Source organism: Oncorhynchus keta, chromosome 24 (genome assembly GCF_023373465.1).
Source record: "Oncorhynchus keta strain PuntledgeMale-10-30-2019 chromosome 24, Oket_V2, whole genome shotgun sequence".
Classification (NCBI taxonomy): Eukaryota; Metazoa; Chordata; class Actinopteri; order Salmoniformes; family Salmonidae; genus Oncorhynchus; species Oncorhynchus keta.
In genome coordinates, this window is record NC_068444.1 from 38,501,051 (window position 1) to 38,528,966 (window position 27,916).

Below are 27,916 nucleotides of genomic sequence, written 5' to 3' on the forward strand. Positions count from 1 at the left end.
CATAGCCTATGCTCTGCCATTAGCCTAAATCTTAATAAAATAATGAATAGACAACGAGCTCTAAAAGTGGCCCGATCACACGCCTCCCCAGAGCCAAGCCCCGTGCACCCAGTAATCACTCAGATGGACCTAATCCACTTTTGATGAACTTGGTTAATAGACTTCCTGCTGACATTATCAAAGGGATCCAACTCTATTCATTAAGTGCACACGACCCTCGCCACGCCCATAGCATCCTCACAAGCTCTGGCGTTTGTCAATAAATGCTCCCCTTCACACCCAAAACTTTAAGGGACGGGTCTAGAAGTTCAGTTACACGTCTGCACCGTTGAATCTACACCCTACTCAGGACAATGCCACGACGCAAAAGTCTCTTTGTGCCATTTATTTCCAGAGACGCAGACACTGGTGCGGATTTGAAAGTGCAAGCGCATCGTATAGACGGTCCACATGGAGCTCTTATGCAGACCAGTTGGATAGAAGAGAGGGCAGAGCGCAGGGGAAAGTGTGACCCGTGCGCTATTGTGGAGCTCAGATTGCCAGGGCTCAGATACATTGAGCAGGACCGGAGCACCATCGATAGAGCGCAAAGGCGTCGGCGTATGGCTGCAAACTCCCGCGAGAGGAGGAGGATGCTCGGGCTCAATGTCGCATTCGACCGCCTCAGGAGCGTCATCCCCAACCTGGAGAGCGACAAGAAGCTGTCCAAGTCAGAGACTCTTCAGATGGCGCAGATATATATATCGACGCTCAGCGAGTTGTTGCAGGACAGGCCCTGCGGCACGGATTTCAGCACCACTGAACTTGAGAGCACCGAGCAAGTGCGCACGTCCCCAACTGGCATGCCAACAGTGAACGATACAGCAGAAGACTCAACTGTTGAGCTACCTGGGCCAGGTGCATACGATACCGCATGTAGAGACAGTGGGAACGTGATGCGTGCGCCCTGCGAAGACCAGAAGGCAGAGCTTAGAGGGTTTATGAACCTGTGGGAGAGAACTAGTGGAACAAAATAACTGGTTTTATTTGTTTGTGCTTCGTAATTGTTTATTTTATTTTCATAAAAAAACATGTTGATTCGTGTTTGATACCCTATGTAGATTATCTGGCTCAAGTAAAAACACATTTTAACAATTTGGCATCTGACTTTTTCTCCCCCTCACACTTTTGCACGTCTGAAAGTTATAGGGGCAGTTTATGCTGCATAAAAGAGCAATATATTATTCCAAAACATGGACACAAAAGTATCAGACACAGATGTACTGAAAGTAGCAATTTTTATTCAAGTTAAAATTATATACAAGTAACCAAAGACATTCTTGAAATTGGTACAAAGAGCATGTTCCTGCATTTGGCTTTTTACACCTTTTTAAATCTGTCTTTCAAATAACACAACTGAAAATGCTGTATAAAATAAATTGGATTGGATTCAGAAAAGTAGTCTACCATTTCTAAATTTCCAATAGGCAATATTTACAAAAGTATTTACATTGTTCCATCCATTTCCAGATTTGTGAATAAAGCTCTTGTAAACTTCAGAAGTGTTAATTAAGCTAAAGAAACGAGACAAAAAAAAAGACTGGTGTGGCTCCCGACTACAGCGTACATCAGATTGAAATACAAGAGGCTTAACAGCTTAGAAAGTATTGATGAGGGTGTGTGCATGGAGATGGCTGAAGCTTTAATGTCTGCATGGCTGTGGGTGGGTGTGCGTGCGCGTCTTTGAAGAGAAACAAAAACATGTCGGAAATATACAAAGGGGAACGAATGCAACTTTAGGAAATAAAATGGGGAAACTTCATCTCCCCAATTCTGTACATCTTAACCCCAAACAGCCCCACGACCGACTAACCTCCGCATTCAAGCTGGGATAAGAGGATTGTACAGGAGAAAACTATGGGAAACAGCATATAACCAATGAATTAGCTGACAACGTCATGCAGCACATAGCAGTCCCAATCAAGCCTGAGTTGAACAACTGAGAACACTGGCTATTAAACAGGTTGGTTATATAATGGGCATCACATTATGAAACTCAGAACGGAGAGTATGGATACAGCAACCGTTAAACCGAGAGGCTAAGGTCATGAACAACAGCGCTCTTATCAATTCAAGTGCTGAAATTAAAAAGCAAAAAATATATACTGTATCCTTTTAATCCAGTTTATTTTTTGGAGAAAAGCTTAAAAAGAAATTGAAGCATTGAAGAGAGGAATAAGAATATAACTTAATGCCAGACTGGCATGTATTTATTCAGAAACAGAAAACCAACACTTGTGTGTTCTACAGCCTTTAACAGCTCGCTGAAGCACTGTGGTCATGCAGACCCAATAGTCTCTGCAGTACAAATTAAAGACAAACATCCATACTTTCCTGTTGGCCATAACCAATAATGATAGGGGGGCTCCATGTGTTATGTATGTAGTTCTCTCACGTTAGTGAAAACTACAGATGAGGACCATTTCAGGTTTGTCCTTGAAGAACTACAATCTCCGAAAGTATCGACTTGGACAGAGGTGAGGTGCTCACCAAACTAGCAATTCTCTCATCCTCGCCACTCCATGTACTTCGAAACGGAAATAAAATCGATTTGTTCATTTCTAAAACCTTTTTACACTCTCCACTCAACGGCAGAGGTTTTTAGAACACACACACACACAAAAAGGACAGTTGTGAAGGCAATAAAAGCGCTTCAGTGCAGTGGGGCCATTGGGCTCTGGGGGCTTTCAGCATTTCAAAACGGGCTGAGAGCTTTTGATTTGCGTTCCTATTCCAGTTGTGTGGGTCATTGCTGAATGCTTTCTATGGTTTCAGGGGGGATTCAGGCACACAGGCACTTTGATGACAAATTGGAAGTATACAGAGGGAGGGAGGCAGGGGGAGAGACATCTTTTACAACAGGCAGAAAAAACAATGGTGGATGTGGAAGATGTAGCAAGAAGGCAACATATCGATTTGGGATACAAGGAGTTTATATAAAATGTACAACCTGAATAGCACAATTGGGGGTATCGAATGAAGAAAAAGGGTCACAAACCCCGCCCCAAAAAAATCTGCATTTAATGAATATTCTGAGAATCATAAATTACAATTTCGTGAGGGAACAGAAAAAAATATTTAAAAAACAGTGTTTGGAACACAGAACGTCTAGAATATAAACGGAAGGTTGTCCTTATTTTATGTTATCGGCTCAGAGTTCTCCTGTTCCAAACAGACGTCACAATAGGAGCGGTGGAATGCTGAAACAGTGCTTCAGGCCTTGCGTGTTTGAAGGGAGGCCTGAAACAGTATGTATAGTGAACATGGTGTTGACGATGATGAAGATAGGTGGTTGTTATTAGCAGGCTGTGTGTGTGTCTGGACTTGGTCTCTGTGTGAGGCGAGCGAGCGGTCAGCCCCCAGTGTAGTCCCTCCCCACAGAGTCAGGCCTCTAACAGTGCTCCAGATAGTCAATGACCCGAGAGATGGACTTCTGCCCTGCGGTGCCCACATCACACTGTGGAGAGAGCGATGAGAGGGAGGGAGGGATAGAACGATAGAGCAAAGGTCAGTTACCACACACTCTCTCCACACAAATCCCTATTCAGATATAAGGCTACAGGGGCCAGACTGGGATATTAGTCATTAGCCTGTACAAGCTCAATGACACAAAGAGGCCACAATAAAAGACCTTTAAGCAGACACTTTTAGGCAGACATTTTATCTTTTAAAATGTGAGAGAACTTACAGTAAGATTCATGAAATTTAGGAACTTCTTGAGCATTTCTGTCATTATTGAGAAATCTCCTTTGGGCAGGTTTTCCCTCACAGTAGTCACATTCATCTGAAAGAAAAGACAAATGAATCAACACAGAATCCTTTGTTAGTTCTACTCACATTTCCAATCTCTGATGAAATAAACCACAACAGAGAGATGCATAATGTGTCAGATAACAGTAATTCTAGTGATAAACAAATGTCCGTATCATCTCAGAGGGAAAACAAGCCGTCACTGTAACCATCAAATCAGAGGTTGACCGTGTGCAGTAGATTACATGCTGGGTGTCGACGAACAGCGGTGATGCATGTAGAATTGTTGGGGAATTTAAAATAAAATTATTTCCAAATGTTCTGTGGTCAGAGGCGCTAGGACGGCCGATCCACTGCTTTTAAGTACACTCACCCGTCCATTGCGCTGGTGTTTCCTCTTGAAAGCACTATTCAGGCAAGTTAAGGCTAAAACTTCTGAATTCATTTCATTGAAAAAATATCCAGTCCTATAGTGAAGCTAAACAGTTTTTGGTTTAATTTTAAAGGAGTGGGGCACCCTACTCCCCACATGTTTTTGTGTTTTATTGGGGAGGACAGTGGTAGAGAGTTAACGTAGGAGAGAGCGCTACAAGAGCCGGAATCGAATCTATGCTGGAAGCTGTATGTGTTTCATAGGCAGATGCTTAGACCGCTAGACCAGGCAGTCCACAACCATTTTGTTTTACACAAAATAGAAGTCTGAGGTGTGACCTTCGAGTTAAAACACAGAGCCCCTGTCCAGATTAAAACTACAGCCTGGGATCGGTAGAGGTTTATCAGAGAGAGAGAGAGAGATAATGACCGTGGCACAATCAATCACAACCTAACGGCCCATTGGGAGAGACCGTGAGAGAGAGTCCATTACTAGAGATGCACTAAACTCTCAAGGCATCATTGAATCGCTAATAACAATCTTCAAAAGAGAAAAAGGCCATTAAAGCAGGGATAAAAATCAACTCCGCTTTTATTTTCCTCTCGACAGTGGGCCGTGAAACTTTTAAGACCGCAATTCTGAAGGAAAACATTGATGGTCCCTGAAAGGCTTTTAAAATGACGGATGTTCACTGCCCATGTTTGAACGAGGCGTCGCTGTCGAGTGTCTTAATGATGATGTGGGTATTTGAAGTTCAGGTTGGGCACATTGGAAAAGAACAGAATATTCAGAAAGGTATACCTGAGGGCGACCTCAGCACTAGCCAAGTGCATCTGTATACAATGGATTCGTAAGCCTTCCCTACCTCTGGAAAAGAGCGTCTGCTAATGACCAAAATGGTACGGAAAACGTAGCCTAAATCTATGTGTCTAGTGAACTATCCCAAACTAGGTCCATGTCATCCATTATGTAATGATGGAACTTATTACAGAAAACTTTTTCGTTATATCTTTGATTCATCTCTTTTATTGCCTTCTGTTTTTGTGTTTTTTTTAAACATATTTTTTAATCTTCTTCATTTGAATGACCTTTTGAAATGCACTTTATATAAAAAATTTGATTTGATTATTTAGAGACGCTGTGGTGCTCAGAACGTCAGGAGAGTTGCCTTACCGGACTCCCCTGGCAGAGACAGCCCAGTAACAGAGCAGTGTAGGAGGCCACGATGCTGTCCTCCATATGCTTCCCAGCATGCTGCAGTGCTGCAGAGGGAGAAGAGAAAGAGTCGTCAATATTACTACAACATCCGATTCAGCAATGCCTCATTTATAATCCAAAACATAGGTTCTACTCAAGTTACCTAATGTCAGTATGGATCTATTACATTAGCCTTGGTTTGTTAGTTAAGCTTTGTTTTGATTTATTTAACCAGGTAGGTCATTACCTTTGGTAAGGTCTAGCTCTTCATTTTCCTCCTCTTTCTTGGCTTTCTCCTTCTCGCTGACTGCGTTGGTGTTGTTGTTCTCCGAGGCCACCCACTGGATCTCGCCACCAGACTCCTGCCACTCGCCGCTCTGGTCCAGCTTGGGTTTGGGCACGTCATTGATGAAGTCATCCGTCTCCGCCTCTGCCGCTATGGCCGCTTGCTCCCGCTGGAGGAAGAGCTGAGGGCGCAAAACGCATACGGCCAGAAAGGTTTGCGCTTGCATGCAATCAGTTCATCCACCCTTCCAGATCTATGCCTAAGAGATCGTATAACGCTCACCGAAAATGTACACGGTCTCTACACAACCTGACCTATGAACACGCCCACACGCTCGCCCGGACACACACCACATCGGCTCTCTAACCCACCTGCACCAGGGCAGCGATGGCAGTGAGCGATCCTTCCGTCTTGAGCTCCTCTTTGTCAGCCACCAGGACAGAGTTGAAGGGAGCTCCTCCGTCCATCTCCATCTCCATCAGACAGTGGCGGTTCCTGGCACTGTACTCCACCAGGTTGATCAGCAGACCCAGACCCTGCATGGAGAACCATCACACTTGAGACATACACACACCTAGAGTACCATTCTCTAAGACACAGACCCTGCAGACACCAGTTGTGTCCCAAATTACACCCTCTATGGGTCCAGTTCAAAAGTAGTGCACTTTAAAGGGAATAGAGTGCCATTTGGGAAGCAGAGACAATACCACCTCAAAATGGACATACACTTCAATATCATCCCCTACACTTAGACCCTTATCTATCAACTAGGTCGAGTTGAAACACATCCAAGTAAGTTCCTTACAGAGGAATGGTAATCGAACTGGGGACAAAAACAACAGGAAAAATCTAGGAAGTCGGGGCCCGTATTCATAAAGCGTCTCAGAGTTTGAGTGCTGATCTAGGATTAGTGACCTTCCAGATCACAATGAACACAATCACATGGACAGGAGAGACCTGGTCCTAGATCTCCTACTCCGAGACACTTTATAAATATGGGCCCTGGAAACCCATCTAACCTAAGCCATGGCTGCAATGTGATACATGGGTAATGATGATGCTCACCAGTACTCGGATGTCGAACCTCCTCTCCTGATGAAGGTACTGTGGGACGCGGAGCACACAGTTCAAAGCTGTCATGATCATGTCCGCCTGCTCGCCTGTCTTCGTGCTTCCCCACTCTACACACACACACAAGGGGTAGAACATACAGCTGTGACGATACCAGCACTGCGATATTTTCTCCATAGCATAAATGAAAACATGAAGTAGACCAAACCCTTTGGTCCTTTAAAAACCTGCTGTTAGTAAAATATTGTGTGCTATAGCTTGGAAAATAAATAAAATGTGAATCACGATGACAACAACATTCGTTTCATTAGAGCTGTTTTCCTAAAGAAGTTAAACCTGCTTTGTGTTAGGACTCCTTGCCATGAGGCTAACAAGTACGGCGATACTGGTATTGCCCCGACCCTAGTAAAACAAAGTTACGACGGGACCTCAACAGTTATGTGCATAACATTTTTGGGAAGCTGAATGTCTTTAGGTGTCATCTTAAAGCACTTCTATGAACGAGCGGCGTGTGCACAACGTAATGTAGGTATTAGAGATTTTGGGTTCGAGTCCAGGCTCTGTCGCGACCGGGAGACCCATGGGGCGGTGCACAATTGGCCCAGCGTCGTCCGGGTTAGGGGAGGGTTTGGCCAGCAGGGATATCCTTGTCCCAATGCGCACTAGCGACTCCTGTGGTGGGCCTGGCGCAGTGCACGCTGACACGGTCGCTAGGTGTTCCTCCGACACATTGGTGTGGCTGGCTTCCGGGTTAAGTGGGCATTGTGTCAAGAAGCAGTGCGGCTTGGTTGGGTTGTGTTTCGGAGGATGAACGGCTCTCAACTTTCACCTCTCCTGAGTCTGTACGGGAGTTGCAGCAATGAGACAATCGGATACCACGGAATTGAGAAAAAGGGATAAGAAAATAAAACAATTTTAAAAAAGATAGTCTAGGTATGCAAATTTATTCAATAACCATCATAATTTACAACCACCGCAGTGGCATTGGCCCGGTCAGGACAATCTATATCCAGATGATACAGTGTGTGTGTAGCGCTCACCATTGTCATGGGTGAGGTTGAGCAGCACGCCGATGATGGCCTTCATGCAGTCCTCCACGGCCTTACCCACATTGCTGTGGCTGGGGTGCGGCAGGGCGGGGCCCGCTGAGCACAGGGCATTGTTCACCCCAGTCTCCTGGCTGTAGCGCTGGATCATCTCCTCGCAGTGCCACAGGGCCCTGTCAACAACGCACAGGGGCAATGGGTTAGCAATGGGTTATAGCACGCCCGCATGCTTCCCATCCGAAACAGTTTGTGCATATGTTATAACGTCATTGTGACATTTTTGTTTGTTTTGGTCTACGGCAAGGGTTTTTTCGCCTGTTCGTGTACACTTTCTCTCGAGGCAAGCCAAAAGGTCAGTAGCCGAAGTGCACGCCCCTTTATCGGTGATTGGTCAACAACAGTAAGGATTCTTCAAATAGGCGTTTGTTGTCATTAAGCAAAATACTAATTGTTAATTTCATTAACATATTTCACTTGAGAAATACTGCACCAAACATCCTAGAAGCAAAAGTGCGTGACTAAGAGCTCTCAAAAATCAAATGACATTTTTCTTGAGTTATCTTAGATCAATTCTGAATATTTTAAAGCTTGGCGTCTCAAGATAGTATTTTGTCTATTGCCGCTTTTTAAAATGTGTTTTTCAAGTTAAGTTTTTTTAAAGGGAGTATATGCAAGCACACTCGATTGGTTAAAATGGCAACACCAATGAGTAATTAGTTTATGTATCAAGTCAAGCACAACATCAGTATTGAACTACAAGGTACTCGGCTATATAGCTAATTTCCATTTATGGCCCCTTATGCCAATGTCTATTCAAGCTTGATAGTTTCTCATTTTGGCATTGAACTTATAGCCTGCCGATGTTGTGCTGGGAAAGAATAGTCTTCATATTTGATGGGAGGATTGTTTGGTTGACAAAAGACTGGACTGAAAGTTTATGGATGCGGGCCCTGGAAGGACTTCACACGGAATTAAAACACTAAACAGAGTGCGTCTGGAAAATAAGCTTTTTAAAAAGTTCAAAAAGGGCAACAATTCTTCCTATGAGATTGTTGTATTGTTCAGAAACCGCGATCGTATACATGGGAAACAGGCCCGCAAAAGATACAAGAGCAATAACACGTCTCTAGTGTTTCTCTTCGCATATAGACACCATTAGTCAGACAGCATCCCAGCCAATACCTTTGAAAAAGGCAGTGTGCAGCGAGAGAGAACAGAGTGTAAATTTCACCTATAATAAAAAGGTTAGCAACAGCCGCGCACGCCGGCAGCATGGCTAACCAGAAGCAAAACAGCTTCATGCAAAATAGCAAAATAATGAGATTAGAGATAATGGGGGTCATTTATTATTAAGGCAGATAGGAGAGCGGAGGAGGAGTTCATTCATTAGAGGGGTGGGGGGGGGGGGCGGTTGTTAATGAGGGCATCTCAGCTGCTGTGTGGCTCGACCCCTCTGATCCCCCCGTAATTGAATTAGCGCAGCAGCGATCAATGCGGCTAGTGAATCCTCTGTGTAAAATCTGACAGCGGTTCTTTCTTTTACCCAGTCGGAGAGGCCTCCTGGCTGGGGGTGCAAGGGCAGTTCACCGAGGGTGAGGCAGGGGTTAGGAACCAGAGCAGGGCGGTCAGGGTCCCGGCTGCAGTCAACGCACCCTGCCTGGGACGAGGCTAATTCAGTTAAGGACGGAAGAGTTTAAACAGATAAGTGGCTGTGGTGGAACGAGGCGGGTGGGGGACTGGGACGCTTGGAGGGTGGCTGACCCTTACAAGGGGAGAGAAATGGGGGTATTGATGGAGGGCTGATGGGTCCGAGCGGAGGCACAGAAGTGGCAGAGTTTGCTTTACAGAGGGGAACACGGACAGGGCGAGGGCGGATGCTGTGATTGACAGTGTTAAAAATGTGGAAACTACAAAACAGAGCCCTGATGGAAATGGGCATTTCCCCATGTTTCTCATAGGGCTCTATACAGAAACGTTTGTGCATTAATTATCCTTGCGATATAATCTGTCAGTGAGGAGTCATGTGCATTTCAATCAATATAAAAAGGCAAAAATCTGTGAATTCTTGGATTGAGATGGAAAAAAAGTGGTGTAAACTTAAGACATTTGAAGTAAGTAGAAAAGATAATGGAACTATTTTTTAAATAAAATCTTTGAGCACTAACAATCACCAAAATAAAAGCTAGACAGTCAAATCAATTCATTTAGCAATATATATTTTGTTATTATTTTTGTTTGAGCAAAAGACCACGCATGGAAAAACACATAGGACATTTGCTTTAAAACTGCAAAACTCTCTCAGCTCTATTAACGTGGGCCTCAAATTCTCTAAAAATGCAGGCAAGGCGACAGGCTGACTGCGCACCCTGCCACAACGACCACCTACACCCCTGTTTGATCCAGAAAAAAACCTGATGGCAACAGTATTCTAAGTCTGCAGTTGTAAAGGCAGATAGAAGTCCGTGGCTCCTGACGCAGTCAACTGTGGAGGGTGGGGAAATTCACCAAACTGATGCATTGAATCAGCACTGCTACCAATCAAACTCAATGCTGCCGTCTGGTGATACAGGTGTGTGTGTGTGTGTGTGTTCGTTCTCGCTCATACAGGACACTCACTTGGCTGAGGAGCAGATAAGCTGAGAGTCCTTATAAGCAATCAGGTAGCCCTGGTTCTCTGGGTTGTGAACAGTTACCTGCGCAAATCAACAAGACAGAGGAAGTTAATTACACAGGGAATTCGATGTATTAACAGTTCCAACTCAAATCAAGAGCACACAGAGCCCCCCTATAGGAGACTCACATTGGATTCACAGACTTGAGTTGATCAGTAATCTAACCTCGGCAACCTGCTATCTAAATATACACTGTACTCGGTCTGAAAGTGAAAGAGAGCACAACTGCAGGGTTCGAGGGGCATGGGCAGCTGTTACTAAGATCAACATTTCCCATAAATACTTTAGAACTGATATTAAAGACGCGCTTCGGAATTTTTGCGACTAGTTATTATTGTTTTTTTACCTCCCGCTTTGGCCTGGATGCGTCAATGTGTAGTTCATACATGCATAATCTATGAGCAGAATTACTGATTTACCTCAAATCCGCCACGAAATCCCTAGTTTGAAAGCGACTTTACTGGAAGCTGTACGGCTCCATTTTCTCTACATTTCCCCTCGTGGGCCAGCCCCCTAGCAATTAAGAGTTCCAGCCAATGAGAATCAGCCATTCGTCATTTGTGTGACAGCTCGCAAGCTGCACACAGCAGAGCATGAGAGAGCAATGCACATATCTGCACATAACGTAGTACGCAGTTTGAGGATCACTTTTGACACGAGCGCTACTTTCAGAACTACTGGCTCAAAAGTACAAAATAGTACCGAAAATTATCTTTACATAAGTTATAGTAAGGGCTATGACTGGGGCTCCTGACCCTGATTATGAATTTTCATGTAATTTCAGCCTTCTAGTAGTCAGAAGTGTTGTCCAACACAGTAGTGTGTGTGTGTGTGTGTGTGTGTGTGTGTGTGTGTGTGTGTGTGTGTGCACACGTTTTCCTACCTCATCAGAACTACAATGTCATAACATGTCACCAGAATTTGGGCTGGGCGATATATCAAATTAATTTCAATTCATGTTTATGCACAACGTTTCAAATCTCCTTAACTCCTTCTGTGCTGTGTGCACCTTCCCACACAGACACCAAGCCCCTGCCACTCACAACAATTTGCATTTCACCCAAGCACGTTGAGACATTTCACTGTAATAGAGAAGTCAACCTTTTAAGGATATCGTTAGTCTCAACTCCCAAAAAGGTACAACAGAGCAGACCCTAACTAAGACAAGAGTATATATATTTTTTTCATCTGTTCAAAAAAAAAAAAACGATTTTCTTTTATAAACAATATAAAAACACATACAAAACGACTACGTCATACATACGTCAACAACATCACACCTGCCCCCCCATATCTAAATAACTCATTTGATTTTCCCATTGTTTTAATGATGGCGGATTGATTGATTAATACTTGTTGTTTTTTTAGTATAAGACGGGAGTATCAATTAACATGATTGTGGAAAATGCATGATCGGTTTGCCGCACACGCCGTTGCAAGTACCACTTACAGCTAGCAGCATTTTAGCCACAGACTTATGTGCTAAGCTATCCAGCCTGCGTTTTAGAAATGTGACATGAGCATCAAAAGATGTATTTGTATAAAGATCTGGCAACTCGTTCTCATTCTGAGAAGCAAAAGGTGTATTCATAAAATATCAACTGTTCTAACTTGTTGGCAAACAAATAGACCTAATTTGGCTAGACTTTAAATATAAAGATTAGCTGGCTACTGACTAGCAGTGGGCTTGAGAGATTTGTTTGAGACCTGTGTTAATGTTCTATAATGCCTGCAAACAGAAGTTGGTCATTATTAGTGGATGTGCATAGTCCTGGTTACATTTGTAATGAAAAGTGCATTTTCATATACAGACTTGAAAGCCAGATTAGTGATTATTGCCACAAAGCAGGTTCAAATGATTAAGTAAATGATTAGTGGGTCTTATGGTTAAAGGCTTACATTTTAGCCTAAGTAAAATTTTACAAGCCTCGAATTCATTATATTATTCCCAACTGTTTGAAATGCAGTGTATTGCTTCTGAAGCTAAGCAGGGTTGGTCCTGTTCAGTTCCTGGATGGGAAATCAGATGCTGCTGGAAGTGGTGTTGGAGGGCCAGTAGGAGGCACTCTTTCATCTGGTCTAAAAAACATATGCCAATGCCCCAGAGCAGTGAATGGGGACACTGCCTTGTGTAGGGTGCAGTCTTTCGGATGGGATGTTAAATGGGCGTCCTGACTCACTGAGGTATTAAAGATCCCATGGCACTTATCGTAAGAGTAGGGGTGTTAACCCCAGTGTCCTGGCTAAATTCCCAATCTGGCCATCAAACCATCAGTCACCTAATAATACCCAGTTTACAATTGGCTCATTCATCCCCCTCTTCTCCCCTGTAACTATTAAAAAATAAAATAAAAATTGACCTTTAACTGTGCAACAGAATATTATTAAAAAATAAATAGATTTTAGGCCATGTCGCCCAGCCCTAACCAGAATGTCCTGACAAGGTAGGACAACTAGAAATATAATTTTACGAAAGTACAGACTTTTAGGCTTAAGGGTCAGGGGAAATACGTTTTTGAATGGGAATACATTTTTACTCGCCAAAAAGTCCAGAAATTCATGAAAACAAGGCTGTGTGGGTGTGTACTCACGCTCTCCAGCACACGTAGACACCTCTCGGCTCCCCACAGCGATGCCACCAGCTTCTCCTTGTCATCCTCGTGGCTTAGGTTCTCCACACATTCTTTCACTGCAGGAAACAAGATGTTGTTTCAAACACTCAACCCCATCGATCAGGTTAGAGTATAAAACACCAAAAATGGAAACGCCATTGAAGAGCCATGACCTCAACCCCATTGAACACCTTTTGAATGAATTGGAACGCCGACTTCGGGCAAAGCCTAATCACCCAACATAAGTGCCTGACCTCACTTAATGCTCTTGGGGCTGAATGGGAAGTCCCCGCAGCAATTTCCAACATCTAGTGGAAAGCCTTCCCAGAAGAGTGGAGGCTGTTATAGCAGCAAAACGGGGGGGTACCAACTCCATATTAATGCCCAGGATTATGGAATGAGATGTTCGACGAGCAGGCGTCCACATACACTGCATGACCAAAAGTATATATTTGTTTGTTGTTGCGTCAGCTGCGTCTCAAACTGCCACATCTGCTGATGTCGGCCATCCACATTTGCAGTGAAAGGTGGCAGAGCTTTGGTGGTATTATTCAGACCATGAGACATCCAGAAAATCATTCTGACGAAAACATCCAGCGTTCAAACGGTTTGGTCTACAAACTAATATGACCACTAGGGAAAGATGACTGTCACGGACACAATGGTGTACTCCATTTTGCTCTACGACCCCCACATGCGTCATGGGACTTGTCTTAAGTTGGCACTGCCGATCTGCCAACATCTGTCTGTAGCGTCAGAACTGTTTGGGATACACACTAATATGACCCGTCTGTGGAAAGGGGAGACTGTCACAAACACATCTTGCTCGCTGAAAGTAGCTCTGTACCAGTTAAAATGTTTTATGGAAGTACAGTGTACAAAACATTAGGAACACCTGCTCTCTCCATGAGAATCCAGGTGAAAGCTATGATCCCTGATTGATGTCACCTTTTAAATCCACTTCAAATCATTGCAGGGCTCCCGAGTGGCGCAGCGGTCTAAGGCACTGCATCTTAGACAGTCTCTGGTTCGAATCCAGACTATCACATCCGGCCGTGATTGGGAGTCCCATAGGGCGGCGTCCGGGTTTGGCCGAGGTAGGCTGTCATTGTAAACGAGAACGTTCTTAACTGACTTGACTAGTAAAATAACAAAACGAATGTAGATGAATGGGAGGAGACTGGTATTTTAAACCTTGAGAGAATTGAGACATAGATTGTGTATGTGTGCCATTCAGTGGGTGAATGGGCAAGAAAATATTTAAGTGCCTTTGAACGAGGTATGGTAGTAGGTGCACGGGTTTGCGTGTGTTAAGAACGGCAACTCTGCTGGGGTTTTCACACTCAACAGTTTCCCCTGTGTATCAAGAATGGTCCACCCCCCAAAGGACATCCAGCCAACTTGACACACCTGTGGGAAGCATTGGAGCCAACATCCCTGTGGAAAGCTTTAGACACATTGTAGAGTCCATGCCCCAAGGAATTCAGGCTGTTCTGAGGGCAAAAAGGGTTGCAACTCAATATTAGGAAGGTGTTCCTAATGTTTTGTACACTCAGTGTATATGGAATTAGCTCAGTGCAAAAAAGGAAAAAAGGGTTAAATATGTTAAAATATAAAAAACAATGTCCTGGTCTTTCTTATCGCTCTCAAATATAGGATATAGCCTTTTGACTGTTTTGCCATGTATGAATCGGTTATTAAATGCATTTCTATGGGCAAGACAAATTCAATGTTTAATCAAATATATATATATTTTTTTTATACTGCAAACTAATTCCTTGGAGGGCCTAGCGTCTACAGGTGTTAGTTTCTTCCCATAGCAACCAGGAGTGGGGAGTTCCTTAATAATGAATAACCTTAATTCAATCAATCACGTACAAGGTAGGAGTGAAAACCCAGACACTCAACATGGAATGAGTTCGACACCTGAACTTCAAAACCAAAAATAGCTAAACGATCCTTGGTATCACCATCTTAAAATAATTCCATATGTTAGCTTAGTAGACCCCCCCCGCCAGCTTACAGTCTCGGGGGTTAACCTTGACTGCTCCTGTCGCTCTGGATAAGACCGCCTGCTAAATGACTCAAATGTAAATATCTAGGTCTAGCTTACCTTTATCCACTATGTGGTCCAGGCCTCCCAGGAGCCTGAGCTCCTCTTTAAACCAGTCCCCAGCCCGCTTGGAGGTCAGCGATAACAAGGTCTCCATGGCTAAATGCCCCGTCTAAGCACACAGGGAATAATGAAAATACACTTACTTCACACACACAGGGTATAAGTAGACATGAGCGACTCGGTGTGTTGTGATTCAAAGATGCTAACAGGGTGAGGAATTGGAAGAAAAAATATTTCCTTCCTCTCAGTGATGAGAGTCAGGAGAAATCTAGATTGCATGTAGGTAGAGTTCGGGTCCAACCACGACAATACTGACATCTTGAATTTCACTGTCAATAGATAGAGATATTAATTATGAAAGTGTTAGCTCCTAACATTAAACATTTTAAAACAAACTGAGCTCAAACGATAAGCGAACATTCAGTTCTTCCACCAACTTTCAATCAGATTCTCTAATGATTAACTCAACATGGAAGCTTACAGAAATATAAAAGAGTGAGTCCCTGTGATTATTCCAGAGAGAGACCGCTTGAATTCATGAAAACCAGTTGGGGGGCCTTGAGGCGAATGGTCACTCTGCTCTCTATGAAGAATAGGGCTTCATCCCAAATATCACCCTATTCCCTACATAGTGCACCACTTTTGACCAGAGCCCTATGGGTGACATTTGGGACACCAAATAGAAAATCAGTGGAGAGGATATTTATAAAAGCAAAGGAAACCAAAGGGCTAAAAAGCCAGATATCAAGGGCCCTGTCATCACGTCATCAGATTAAACCTGGTTTGAAATGCTGTGCAGTTTCGCCAGTCCCAATTCAAATACATTATTTCCATTGGCTCTAACGTGCAAAGCCATTGTGTGTCAGGGGCAACTGTTCTTCTCTCTCTACAAGGGGACGTGTTATCATTTCACAAACAAAAGTCATGTTTTTTTGGTGACAGTCAGAGACCTCTCATCGCATCAATCAAGCAGTGTTTTCCCCTAAAAAAAATGCTGAAATAATTATTCAAAACATGGCTTACAGCGGCGACGGCCATTAGAGGAGCCAAAGCAGGAAGATTATTAGTGTAAATCCAAGATTACATCTACACAACACCTGCTAATCCATAATGGTTTAAGGCCTACATTTAAACCTCTAGTTGTCCATCTGCCGCAGGACAGAGGGGGAGGAGAAGAGTTAAAGAGATAGACGGGGAGAAAACAAGGAGGAGGAAAGAGAGTCTAGAGGCTCTGAGCTACAGCTAGTCTCCATCCTGTAAGCATAGACCAGGGTTATATTCATTAGGCCCCCCCCCCAAAAAAAAATAACTGGCCTGAAACGGGGAGGGACTACCTGAACTTGCCCAACAGGAAACACTTTTGTTTTCCGTTGCATGCCCTACTGAATACGACCTAAGGAAGACTCTCTCTAGGGAACCCGTACCGTGATGTTCTCCAGGTCCAGGTGCTTGTTGTGCACCGTGTCGCACAGCTTGCGGATCTTCTCCTTGACCTTTGACATCTCCTTGGCAGTGAGCTGGTTGTCCTTGGCCACAGAGTGGTCTCCCTCCAGCTCCAGCAGGCGGATCATCAGGTCTAGACTGGCCCGGTCCAGGTCCATGTTGAGTCGGTCTCGGCTCAGGATGTACATCAGACTGGCCGTACACAGGGAGAGGTTCTGGGGTGGGGGGGTAATGGAGAGAGAGGAAAAAGGGAGGAGGAAAAAGGATACATGAACCTGATATCCAGATTTTAAGTTGTGTCACTAACAGCACAGGTTGTGTTACTAAGCGCCAATGCCTTTTGTAACTTGGCAGGCTCCAGTTAAAGGTTTGAGCTTCAATACTGCTCTGACAGAAACCAAGTCAAGTCAGGCACAATCTCTGGAGGAACAGCCTCAACTTACCGGGTGCTGTGGGGCATCGTTGAGTGTCTTGAAGACCTGGGCCACCTTCCCTCTGGCCCGCAGGTGCATTCTGAAGCTGGGCATGGCACACCTGGTGGCCAGGCTAATGATACTGCAGGAGAGGAGAGATTAATAAAGTTGAAGTGAACAGAGAAGAGGGGAGAGGAGGGTCACTCTTCTGCTAGATCATCGCCTAGTTTGCTATCGTCTGATGGGAAAGGCATGCTGCGAGGAAACTGTGCCATTAACCGCAGACCTAGGATCAGATGAACCTTCACTTAATCATTATTTTAAAGCTGGAATCCTTAAAGTGGAACTCTAGCCTCCGTTTCACCTCATTTACTTACAAAGGCACATCTCAATAGGTGGTCCAGGTATGTCATGACTGTAAAAGTTCAACAATCAATGTCAACGGATGTCTGATGGTGAAACTGCCACATCCGTTTGCAAACACCTTTTCCCCTGACATCATTGATAAAATAGCAGAATATGCACTCAAATTTTAATTCCCAAGTTGTGTGATGCTCCTCACCTCCACATTGTCCACAAAACAAAAACAATAAGTACGGCCATGGGGGCGGACAGTGGTGTCGTTTCCCCTACTGCGGATTCCATCTTTAACCATCAATGAGATGCCAAAGAATCTGACCCCGTATCAGTAGTTAGAGCATTAACTAGCAGCTAGTCTTACCTAAGGCAGCGTGTGTTGAGGGGCTGGCCACTCTTCAAGCCAGTGGCCAGGTACTCAAAGTCATCGGTGAACTCCTGGTTCTCGCCAAACTCCACCACGTCGTTGAAGTGCTTGACATGCTGGACTACTGTGTATAGCTGCAACAAAGTGTTGATGTCACGCCAATGCATGCTGGGCTCATTACATCACATGGTACAATGCATTCCTAAGGTATTCATACCCTTTCTCCACATTTTTTTGCGTTGCAGCCTTATTCTAAAATGGATTAAATAAGACATCCTCAATCTACACACAATACTCCATAAAAACAGTAAAAACTGGATTGTAGAAAAGTATTTAAAAATAATAAACAGAAATAACTTATTTACGTAAGTATTCAGACCCTTTGCTATGAGAGTCGAAATTGAGCTCAGGTGCATCCTGTTTTCATTGATCATCCTTGAGATTGGAGTCCACCTGTGGTAAATTCAATTGACGGAACATTATTTCAAAAAGCACATACCTGTCGATATAAGGTCCCACAGCTGACAGTGCATGTCAGAGCAAGCAATGAGGTTGAAGTAATTGGTCATAGACATCCGAGACCAGATTGTGTCGAGGTACAGATCTGGGGAAGGGTACCAAAACATTTCTGCAGCATTGAAGGTTCCCAAGAACACAGTGGCATCCATCATTCTTAAATGGAAGAAGTTTGGAACCACCAAGACTCTTCCTAGAGCTGCCCACGTTGCCAAACTGAGCAATCGGGGGAGAAGGCCCTTGGTCAGGGAGGTGACCAAGAATCCAATGGTCACTGACAGAGCTCCAGAGTTCCTCTGTGGAGATGGTAGAACCTTCCAGAAGGACAACCAGCACTACACCAATCACACCTTTCTGGTCGAATGGCCAGACGGATGCTATTCTTCAGTAAAAGGAACATGACAGCCAGCTTGGAGTTTGACAAAAGGCACCTAACGGAGTCTCAGACCATGAGAACAAGATTCTCTGGTCTGATGAAACCAATATTGAACTCTTTGGCCTGAATGCCAAGCGTCACATCTGGAGGAAACCTGGTACCATCCCTACTGTGAAGCATGGTGGTGGCAGCATCATGCTGTGTGGATGTTTTTCAGCAGCAGGGACTGGGAGACTAGTCAGGTTTGAGAGAAAGATGAACGGAGCAAAGTAGAGAAACGCTTGATGAAAACCTACTCCAGAGCGCTCAGGACCTCAGACTGGGGCAAACGTTCACCTTCCAACAGGACAACGGCCGTAAGCACACAAGCAAGACATGCAGGAGTGCCTTCGGGACAAGTCTCTGAATGTCCTTGAGTGGCCCAGCCATAGCCTGGAGTTGAATCTGATCAAAAATCTCTGGAGAGAACTGAAAATAGCTGTGCAGCGACACTCACTATCCAACCTGACAGTTTGAGAGGATCTGACGAGAAAAATGGGAGAAACTCCCCAAATACAGGCGTGCTAAGTCATACCCAAGAAGAATCGAGGCTGAAATTGCTGCCAAATGAGTTTTAACAAAGTACTGAGTAAAGGGTCTAAACACTTCTGTAATGACAAAGTAAAAAACAGTTTTTGCTTTGTCATTATGGGGTAGTTTGTGTAGATTGACGAGGGGATGTGTAGATTTATTTTAGAATAAAGCTGTAACGTAAAAATGTGGAAAAAGTCAAGGGGTCTGAATACTTTCCGAATTAACAGTATTTGTCCCAAATGGCACTCTATTCAATATATAGTTGTGCTCTGGTTAAAGTATAAGTGAATCAGGTGCAATTTCAGACATAGCCAAAGTCCCCCTAATACAATGTAACAAACCATAAGGAACCATGTCATCACCATGTTTCTCACATACTAATTGCGTAACACATTTCCCTTAGTTACACAACACACTTCAATTCTTAGCATGCTAATGACAAATTCTGATGTGTGCGTGTGTGTGTGTGTGTGTGTGTGTGTGTGTGTGTGTGTGGAGTAGGGTAAGAGTTTGTGGATTCGCAGTGAATTGTGGAGCAGGGATGAGGTAGATACTAGATCGAGCTAGAGAGCTCAGTCCTGCTATTCTTAACATGAGAGCTATGCGCCCGCAGCCTGCCAAGCGTACAAGCACAAAAACAGCAAATGTTAACTGCAGGTGGAGTTTAAGGACGTGGGATGCCCATTACGCTGTTCCTGCTTACGCGATTGCCCACACTGCAGTTTCTAGGGGAGATAATACTGCTTAGCATACAGACATAAAATAACCAACTGCAGATGGTTACATGAACCATTGTTTAGGGATTGAGGGATCCTGCAGTATATGGTCTTATAGGAAGGTGGAGTAATTGATGCACGGCCTCAGAATTCACTGTGGTTTGTTTCAAGAGTCTATATTTAAATAAGATGATCTACACCTGATCAAACCAGGTAGGTATGATCAGGACTAAATGATGGATCATCCATGAAATTGGTGCCAATTGTTCAAATCCATTTTTAAAACATTGTAGACCAGGGCCCATATTCATAAAGTAATCAAGGATCAGGTCCACCTGTCCATAAACATATTCATTATTATCTGGAAGGAAAAACTCATCCTAAAATCAGCACTCCTCCTGAGGCTTGATCGACAGTTTCAGGGCAATATCTTGTGGTTTTATTTTATTCAACCTTCATTTAAGCATGGAGTCACTTACAGGCTGAGCTTTATAGATGCCAAGTTGCAGACCACAGTGATGGGTTGATGGCTAGAACAGAGAGTGTTGCGTTGGTGCTCACCTCCTTGTGCTCTTTCCTGCATTTCAGTGCAGTGACAATGTCCTGGTAGGGCTCGGTGGGGAACGACACAGACTTGATGACTTTGGGCGGCGGGCATGGCGGCGCTTTGAACAGGCCGTCGTCTTTGTGAGAGTTGGCATCCTTGCTGCTGCCGCTCGACTGGTTGGCCTGACAGAGAGAGAGAGAGGAAGATATGGGGGGGGGTTAAAAGGAGGAAGGGGGGGAGGCAGAGTAGGAGAGACAGGGAAAGGGCAGAAAGAGAGTGTGTCAGAGGGAGAAAAGCAAAAGCAAACACCTGCTCAGCACACAGCCCTGCTGCTGCTGCTGGCAATTCATGTTGTTGAACGCCAGCCAAAAGCCTCCTGCCCCTTACGTAAGAGATAAGGCGCAGTAAAAACTCACGTGTGCCCCCCCCAACACACACACACACACACAGGAACCAAGTCCCTTCTAGCAGTCTGAGGGCATTATAGCGCCCTGTAAAACATGACTAACATTATTTGTAAGACTGAGAATTCAACATTCAGAGCAGTGTATTTTTAACAGGCTAATGAATTCCAGGGATGGCAAGGTGCCACAATGGCTTCTAATGACATTTGGTGAATTAATCAGACAGTGTGCATGCCAATTGGTACCCTAGTGCACTACAAAAGGAAAAAAGGGTGCCATTTGGGACATCGATTGGAGTAGAGTGGCCTTTCCAGAGTGAACACATGCTCGTATTGGTCTCTTTGCCAAACCATGGTTGAGAGACCAATACGAGCATGCGTTTAGTCTGCGTTTACTCTGGGAAAATGTGTAGCAGTGTGTGTGGCAGTGTGTACTCCAAAAGTAATGAAAATAAAATGATGCTGACACCATCTAAAATATCATTTTAAACTCCAGAAATTAGACAAATAATAATTTAACATATTGCACCGTGTATATAGACTAGTTTACGGGATATCCGCTGAAAAGCAACGATACCCACTATAAAAACAACAGTAAGGTAAACCTGTTTAAGGTAAACTTGTTTAGTTTAACTTCTTAGGTACAAATTAAAGATGTGTCCATCTATAGCAGTGGATAAGAAGTATGCAAAAGTGGTTGCATTAAACCACCACAAGGGGTGAATGAGTTCAACATAGTCAATCTGAAATGGCACTGTTCACAAATTGAGAGCTTAAAATTCCTTGGTATCCACATCACAAAACAAACTAGAATGGTCCAAACACACCAAGACAGTCGTGAAGAGGGCACGACAAAGCCTATTCCCCCTCAGGAAACTAAAAAGATTTGGCATGGGTCCCGAGATCCTCAAAAGGTTCTACAGCTCACTACTGTATATAGCCTCGCTACTGTTATTTTTCACTGTTGTTTTTAGTTCTTTACTTACCCATTGTTCACCTAATACCCTTTTTGCACTATTGGTTAGAGCCTGTAAGTAAGCATTTCACTGTAAGGTGTAACCTGTAGTATTGGGCGCACGTGACAAACTTTGATGTTCACAAAGAAGCATTGAAATGCAGTAACATGCCATTCGTAATGTCACCACTAGGTGTCAGCACCAGCATTTGTTTTGAGTTGATTTACTACAGTGTTTACAACAGTCAAAGGTCATATAAACAATGGCAACCTTGTAATGAGAGTATGTTATGACAAGCACAAGTTAGCTGTTCATTAAGACAATGTCTTCTTACAGGTACCATATTTACAATATACTGTTATTCAATACAAAATGTATTGGCTATACATTTCAACGACAATAGCATAAACTGCTGACTAAAAACGTTTATGCAGGCAAATGCTTGCCACACTGGTTTTTGTCCCATGTTCTAATTTAGCTAGCTACGGATCTCATCATGAATGCAAGAACATTGCCTGAATGATAGACATGTGACAACTGTCTTGCAGATAAAATATTTAGGAAAACAACCTAAATAAGCCCACTAGCTAACATAATAGGCCCAGACAGTAACAGTGTCACTTTTGTATCAAAGACGAGTGCTCACTTTGCCAGCAATCGAGTGTTAGCACATACGTAGCACAGATAGCTTAGCTAGCTAGCTAGTCAGCCAACGTTAACCCAGTTAGAATGTGATGAGGACAGGGCTGCTTGCTTAGTGAAGTGTACTTTTCATCATTTACTTATTCAAATACGCTGGCTGTGGCAAGCTTCTCACCATCAAACCACCAGCCTTACTCTCTCTATCTCCACCCGTTGTAACCTAGGGCTGAATGATGTTCAATGAGCAGCTTGTAGAACACCCTCTTCAGGAAACTATTAACATTGCTCACTTGCGGTCATTTTTTTGACAGATGCATTTGTTTATTCTATGTTTCTAATATCAGCACTTTATCTGTTGAATAAAGGCCGCTAAAAATGACATTATTTAAAAATATAAGAAACTCGGCCGATATTAGCCTGTCAACCAATTTAATGGTCGGGCTCCACAGTTAATTATTGCATTAATTCAGGCTTTCGTTCATTAGACCGTACACGCAGGCCATATAAAATGTAAACATGTGTGGCTGGTAAAAGTTTGAGCAGCCTACTAAATAAAATGTAGCCTGTTTTTGCAGCCTATAATAGAGTTTGGCAATTCCCTCCCTATGGCATTCGTAATTGGAATATTTATCTCCATAGAACACACAAGCAGACTAGGTAAATAGATAACCCCATAGTATAATAGTTTCAGATTATTCTATTAATTAGTCGTTTTGTTTTCTGAGTAATTATGGACTGTTCCAGAATCTTCAAAGTGCACCTCGGCAGAAACCGTTTAATATTTTGTGGACCGTGGCAGAAATGATTTTGCTGTGTCGCAGCACCCCAGCTAAAGGACTGCAGCGGAAACACTGATGAACATCACTGGTGGTGGAGGGGGGGTGTGAGTGAAGCTGGGGAGAATGGGCAAGGTGCAGTGTCCACGAGCTGCAAAAAGCTCATACCTCTAGCTAGCTTGGAGGGGGGGGTAGAGTCTGTGGTGAGCAACACCCCTTAGTGTTGCCTAGGAGGTAACTTACGGGTGCAGTGGTTGATCGGGGTACGGGTGGCGGGGGCAGCTCCTCTGGCTCTCTGTTCCAGTGTCTGGCGTTGTACACAGCTTTAGTGGGAGACTGCAGGGGGAAACAGAAAAACAACTCAACTCACACCGTGATGAGGTAAGTCCATGAAGTTACTTCACATTTAAAAATCACACAAAAACCCATCAGCCCTTTCTACTAGAACAGTGTTAAAACAAAAGAGACCCATTGAGCAACACATACTCCAAACAGCTGCAACAGACAATTTAAAGTTTATTCAATTTCTCCTAATTCAAGGTGATTTTTTTATACTGGGAATGATCAGTGTCTTGGAACAGAGCACATTTTATTTCATTAGTCAGAGGGAGATGTAACAGAGAGATAGAGTGCAGATGGGGTAGAAAATATTGGTCTTTGTTGGTTTGCGTAACAAAACAAGCCCTGTTGGGAGGGAGCGCGCGTCTAAATGAACGCCTATTAAACCACGAGGCGGCCAGGGCAGCTCAAACAGCTGGACTGATTGGAGACAACTGCCAGCACCCACCGTATACAGACACAGGAGTGTACAGAGAAAAAAAAAAACTTGGCTCCTCTCCACTCTGCTTTTTAAAAAAAATCCCTCTCCACTCTGCTTTTTAAAAAAAATCCCTCTCCACTCTGCTTTTTAAAAAAAATCCCATTGGCTGAATCTGTTGCTGGGATATTAATAATGAAAAGAAAATAAGAAAAAAAGAAAAAACCGTTGCTGGCACAGGATAGAGCACTGTAGGAAACAATGAACCGAGTGTAGCTCAACTTTCAACCATGATCCAACTCTAATCAAGTGGACACAGACCGGCAGGTTCACCGCACCCACGGCAGTGAGTCTTGAGAAGCAAGGCATTTTCTGTAAACATGGGCACTCGCTCTCATGCAAACACACACTGTGCACACCAAGGTTTCAAACTCATTCCATGGAGGTGCTAGTGTCTGCAGGGTTTTGTTTTTCTTTCAATTAAGACCTAGACAACCAGGTGAGGGGAGTTCTTTATTAATTGGTGACCTTAATACAAACAAGCACAAGGGAGGAGCGAAAAGCCGCAGACACTCGGCCCTGCGTTGGATGAGTTTGACACATACGTTAGCCAATAAATACCAACTTTTGGCCATTAAAAAAAAAAAAGTAAAACTGATAAATAGCATTTCTACAAGCCAAATTGTCCAGGAGAAAAAACAACGATCCATTGAAAAAATTATGGTTTTTATTCATTGATGGAAATACTCCTAACTTCAAAAGGCAAATATATCCTCAAGTTAAATGGAAATTAGTGTGGGGGTGTGCGTTTCTATTTTTACTCACGCAAAAGATACGAGGTCCTAATAAGGGATTTCAGCTAAGTGTACTGGGCAAAATTGGCGAAGATTGTGTTGCTTATTCCGTCAAGAGGGGATTGTTTCTCCACAACAGAGTAAAGATAGCTTCGAGATCGCACCTTGAGGAAAAAGTAACGAGGCTAATGCGCATCGCAAGCTGCTCCAAGGAGTTGGACAGTTTTGACTTCCCAACAGCAGCAGCTCATTTTGAGCAGGCCAAGGTCCACTGCAAATGCAAGTAAATTAGAGGCAAATTGTGTTGGTCAGGCCCAGTCCTAGCAGTTCGGCTGCAGCCCTAGGCAAGATCAAGATGTGGCGCACCTCTGTCATGTATAGTAGAAAGATTTGGAATGGATAAAAATACTATGGTACAGTAATGATGTGTAATGGTGCGCAATTGGTGCATTTCAGTTTGTTTATGCAGTAGCACTTGTAAACTAAAAACTGTTGCCAACTATTCACATCGGAGAGTTGATGTTGCAAATCACTAGGCAGCCAACTGCCTATAGTAGGAAACAGTTATCAATAAGCTCTCTCAAATGAACCAACGTTAACGAATTGTTTATTTACATATCGGATATTTAATTGATACATTAATGTTTACCCAAGGCCCTCTTCATAAGTTAGAGACGAGTACAAGCAAGTACACACACACACACAACACTTTTGACCACTAGAAGGCTGAAAGAGAAAGAGGCTGAGTGCGAGATAGACACACTCAGCAGAAGATTGAGGATCATTTACAGCTGCAGACAGGGGGAGGGGACTCACTGGTGAAACCACACTGGTGAAACCAAACCACTCAACCAGCCATCAGCTGATGTGGTCCAACACCACCCGAGACAGTAACAAGAGCCCTGCTCTGGCCTTAGACAAGCAAACATTTTATGACGCATGTCTACACCATCTTACACACACACACACACACACACCACACACACACACACACACACCCACCACACACACACACACACACACCCACCACACACACCCCCAGGGTTTCCTTTAGCCAGTAATTGCTGGCTTTGGTCCGCACTCCTTGTGCGCTGCGAGAGAGAGGGGCCTAGGCTACTGTTGATTGCAAAGATGGAGGCCTTTTTCATTGACGTAAAACAAAAGTTAGAGGAAAACGAGTATACCTATAGAGTAAAGTCTACAAGGGGGATTTAATACTGTAGTGGACAAAGATGAAAAGAACACTGGCGCGGCCAAATGCAGGCTAATGCTAACTAGCGTTAGGGCAACGACTGGAAGTCTATGCATTCTAGCAGACACCCATAGACAAATTCTGGGGACGATGACTAATGCTAGACTGCCGTTTGACAACAACAACCAAAAATATTGCTCTTTTGTCCATAATAATCTTGTCATGTAGGAATTACCCACAGTACATCTGCAAGCTGTTCTGCAGACCATAACGCACATGCCAATTCCAGAATGGTCACACTTACATAACGCAACATTTGTGACAAAACAATCAGAGTTGAAAAACGAGGGGACACGTGTGAGAGAGCGCGACATGAATTAGTCAAATGTCATAATAATGAAGGCCATTAAATCAACCTCTAACATCTGACAGCCAACATCAAAAGACAGGCATATCCAGGCATATCCAGTGCACACAGAGGGCCAGAACGTACACACACAAATAATGCATGAAGCACAACTGGTTATGCAGAATGAAAAAAAATGGGAAAAAAACAGGATTTTTGGATTATCATGCAAAACAGCCACATTAAAAAAAGCCATTTGTAAACAAACTGCAAGAGAAGAACATTCATTGTTAAGCATCAAATTTAATTGGTTTTTCGGAGGGTTCTTACAGACTGCTTCCCAAATGGCACCCTATTTCCTACAGTACGTAGTTCACTACAGGCCCTGGTCAAAAGTAGTGCACTATATAGGGAATAGGGTGCAATATGGAACTAACCTAAACCGGCACAATTATGCATTACCACTGCATGCGTCAGACTGCCACTTCACTACCCCTGCAGTTAGCCCAGTCACAATCGAAAGCGCTACCTTTTGACAACTCATGAATACCCAGGTCATTTTGGAGGGCTATTGTTTTTTTGGGTTTTTTTTATGTGTTCAGCTCGCCCATTATGTTATCTGCATGGAGGACATTACAGGGCAAGAGATGAGGACTGTGGAGAAAGCCTCTCGGAAGACTTGGAAGGCACCTTGGCACTCTACAGGTTTGTAGTAACCCAAATGCAAAGAAAAACAATTCATGACAAGCTGCCTTCAAACTATCATTATACGAATCATTGTATAAACTATAACCTGCACCTAACAACTAGGGTTGTGACGGAAAATAATATTGCAATATTAGGATCATGGCAACAATGAAAACAAAGCACATCACACTCTTTGGTCTACAAAAATAATTTGTCCTATAGCTTGGAAAACTTGATGTTTCCAACATCGGGGCTGTTTCCCACTTTGTGTTTTGTTTCCTTGCCACAATACTAATGAGTACCGCAATACTGGTATCATCCCAGCCCCTACTAACAAACCCAACTCATATAATGTGTCTGGCTTTCCCACAATATGATTTCAAATCGCATTCTTAACAAGGCTTTGCTCTTAACTTTAAGTCTAAGCCCTGTCTAAGCTAGCGTTTGTTCTGAAGTACATTTGAGAGATAAGAAAGATCAGGAAACACATTTTATATGTATTAAACTATTTATATTGGGAACTAAACCATCTCCATATATACATTCAATGGTGGAGCTCTTCAAGATCAAGTCCATCAAAGCGATAGGAGAACAGGCATTACTGGTTCTTTTGATAAATGAGAACCATCTGACACTACAATGACCGTTCATCCCTTCATTCATCCACATATAAATAATCCAACAGCCGTTTCAGCCTGGCATCTCTTCAGCTCATACAGAGTGTAGTCTACTCATCCTCTGCTGAAAGTTCCGGGTCTAGTTCATTAGGCACCAAACGGACTGAAACAGGGAGGGACTACCTGACCGTGTCCAATGAAAAGTGCTCTTTTTTTGTTTTCCGTTGCAAAGTGTTTCGCTATGATGTGCCGTTGTGGCCTGGTTAACGCGACCCT

The 27,916-nt window shown here is 43.6% G+C and overlaps 2 protein-coding genes across 4 annotated transcripts in view; one reads left to right on the forward strand and one right to left on the reverse strand.

Annotated features, from left to right (window-relative positions):
- The first annotated feature begins 267 nt into the window (after window positions 1–267).
- LOC118357509 (neurogenic differentiation factor 2-like) lies at window positions 268–1,178 on the forward strand. The gene has a single exon (XM_035734666.2). The coding sequence runs from the start codon at window positions 354–356 to the stop codon at window positions 1,014–1,016; it is 663 nt and encodes a 220-aa protein (XP_035590559.1). The 5' UTR covers window positions 268–353; the 3' UTR covers window positions 1,017–1,178.
- Window positions 1,179–1,260: 82 nt separating this feature from the next.
- LOC118357508 (wings apart-like protein homolog) overlaps window positions 1,261–27,916 on the reverse strand; it is a 52,839-nt gene continuing 26,183 nt past the window's right edge. For all 3 annotated transcript variants that reach the window (XM_035734662.2, XM_035734663.2, XM_035734664.2), the window contains 15 exons: window positions 23,491–23,583; window positions 20,485–20,652; window positions 17,740–17,876; window positions 17,049–17,160; window positions 16,587–16,820; window positions 15,160–15,271; window positions 13,026–13,123; window positions 10,379–10,455; window positions 7,757–7,935; window positions 6,711–6,826; window positions 6,017–6,181; window positions 5,607–5,826; window positions 5,336–5,424; window positions 3,728–3,823; window positions 1,261–3,496 (listed from right to left, as the gene is read on the reverse strand). In XM_035734662.2, the coding sequence (XP_035590555.1) occupies window positions 3,431–3,496; window positions 3,728–3,823; window positions 5,336–5,424; window positions 5,607–5,826; window positions 6,017–6,181; window positions 6,711–6,826; window positions 7,757–7,935; window positions 10,379–10,455; window positions 13,026–13,123; window positions 15,160–15,271; window positions 16,587–16,820; window positions 17,049–17,160; window positions 17,740–17,876; window positions 20,485–20,652; window positions 23,491–23,583 (1,962 nt within the window). In that variant the 3' untranslated portion in view covers window positions 1,261–3,430. The remainder of the gene's footprint in view (window positions 3,497–3,727; window positions 3,824–5,335; window positions 5,425–5,606; window positions 5,827–6,016; window positions 6,182–6,710; window positions 6,827–7,756; window positions 7,936–10,378; window positions 10,456–13,025; window positions 13,124–15,159; window positions 15,272–16,586; window positions 16,821–17,048; window positions 17,161–17,739; window positions 17,877–20,484; window positions 20,653–23,490; window positions 23,584–27,916) is intronic.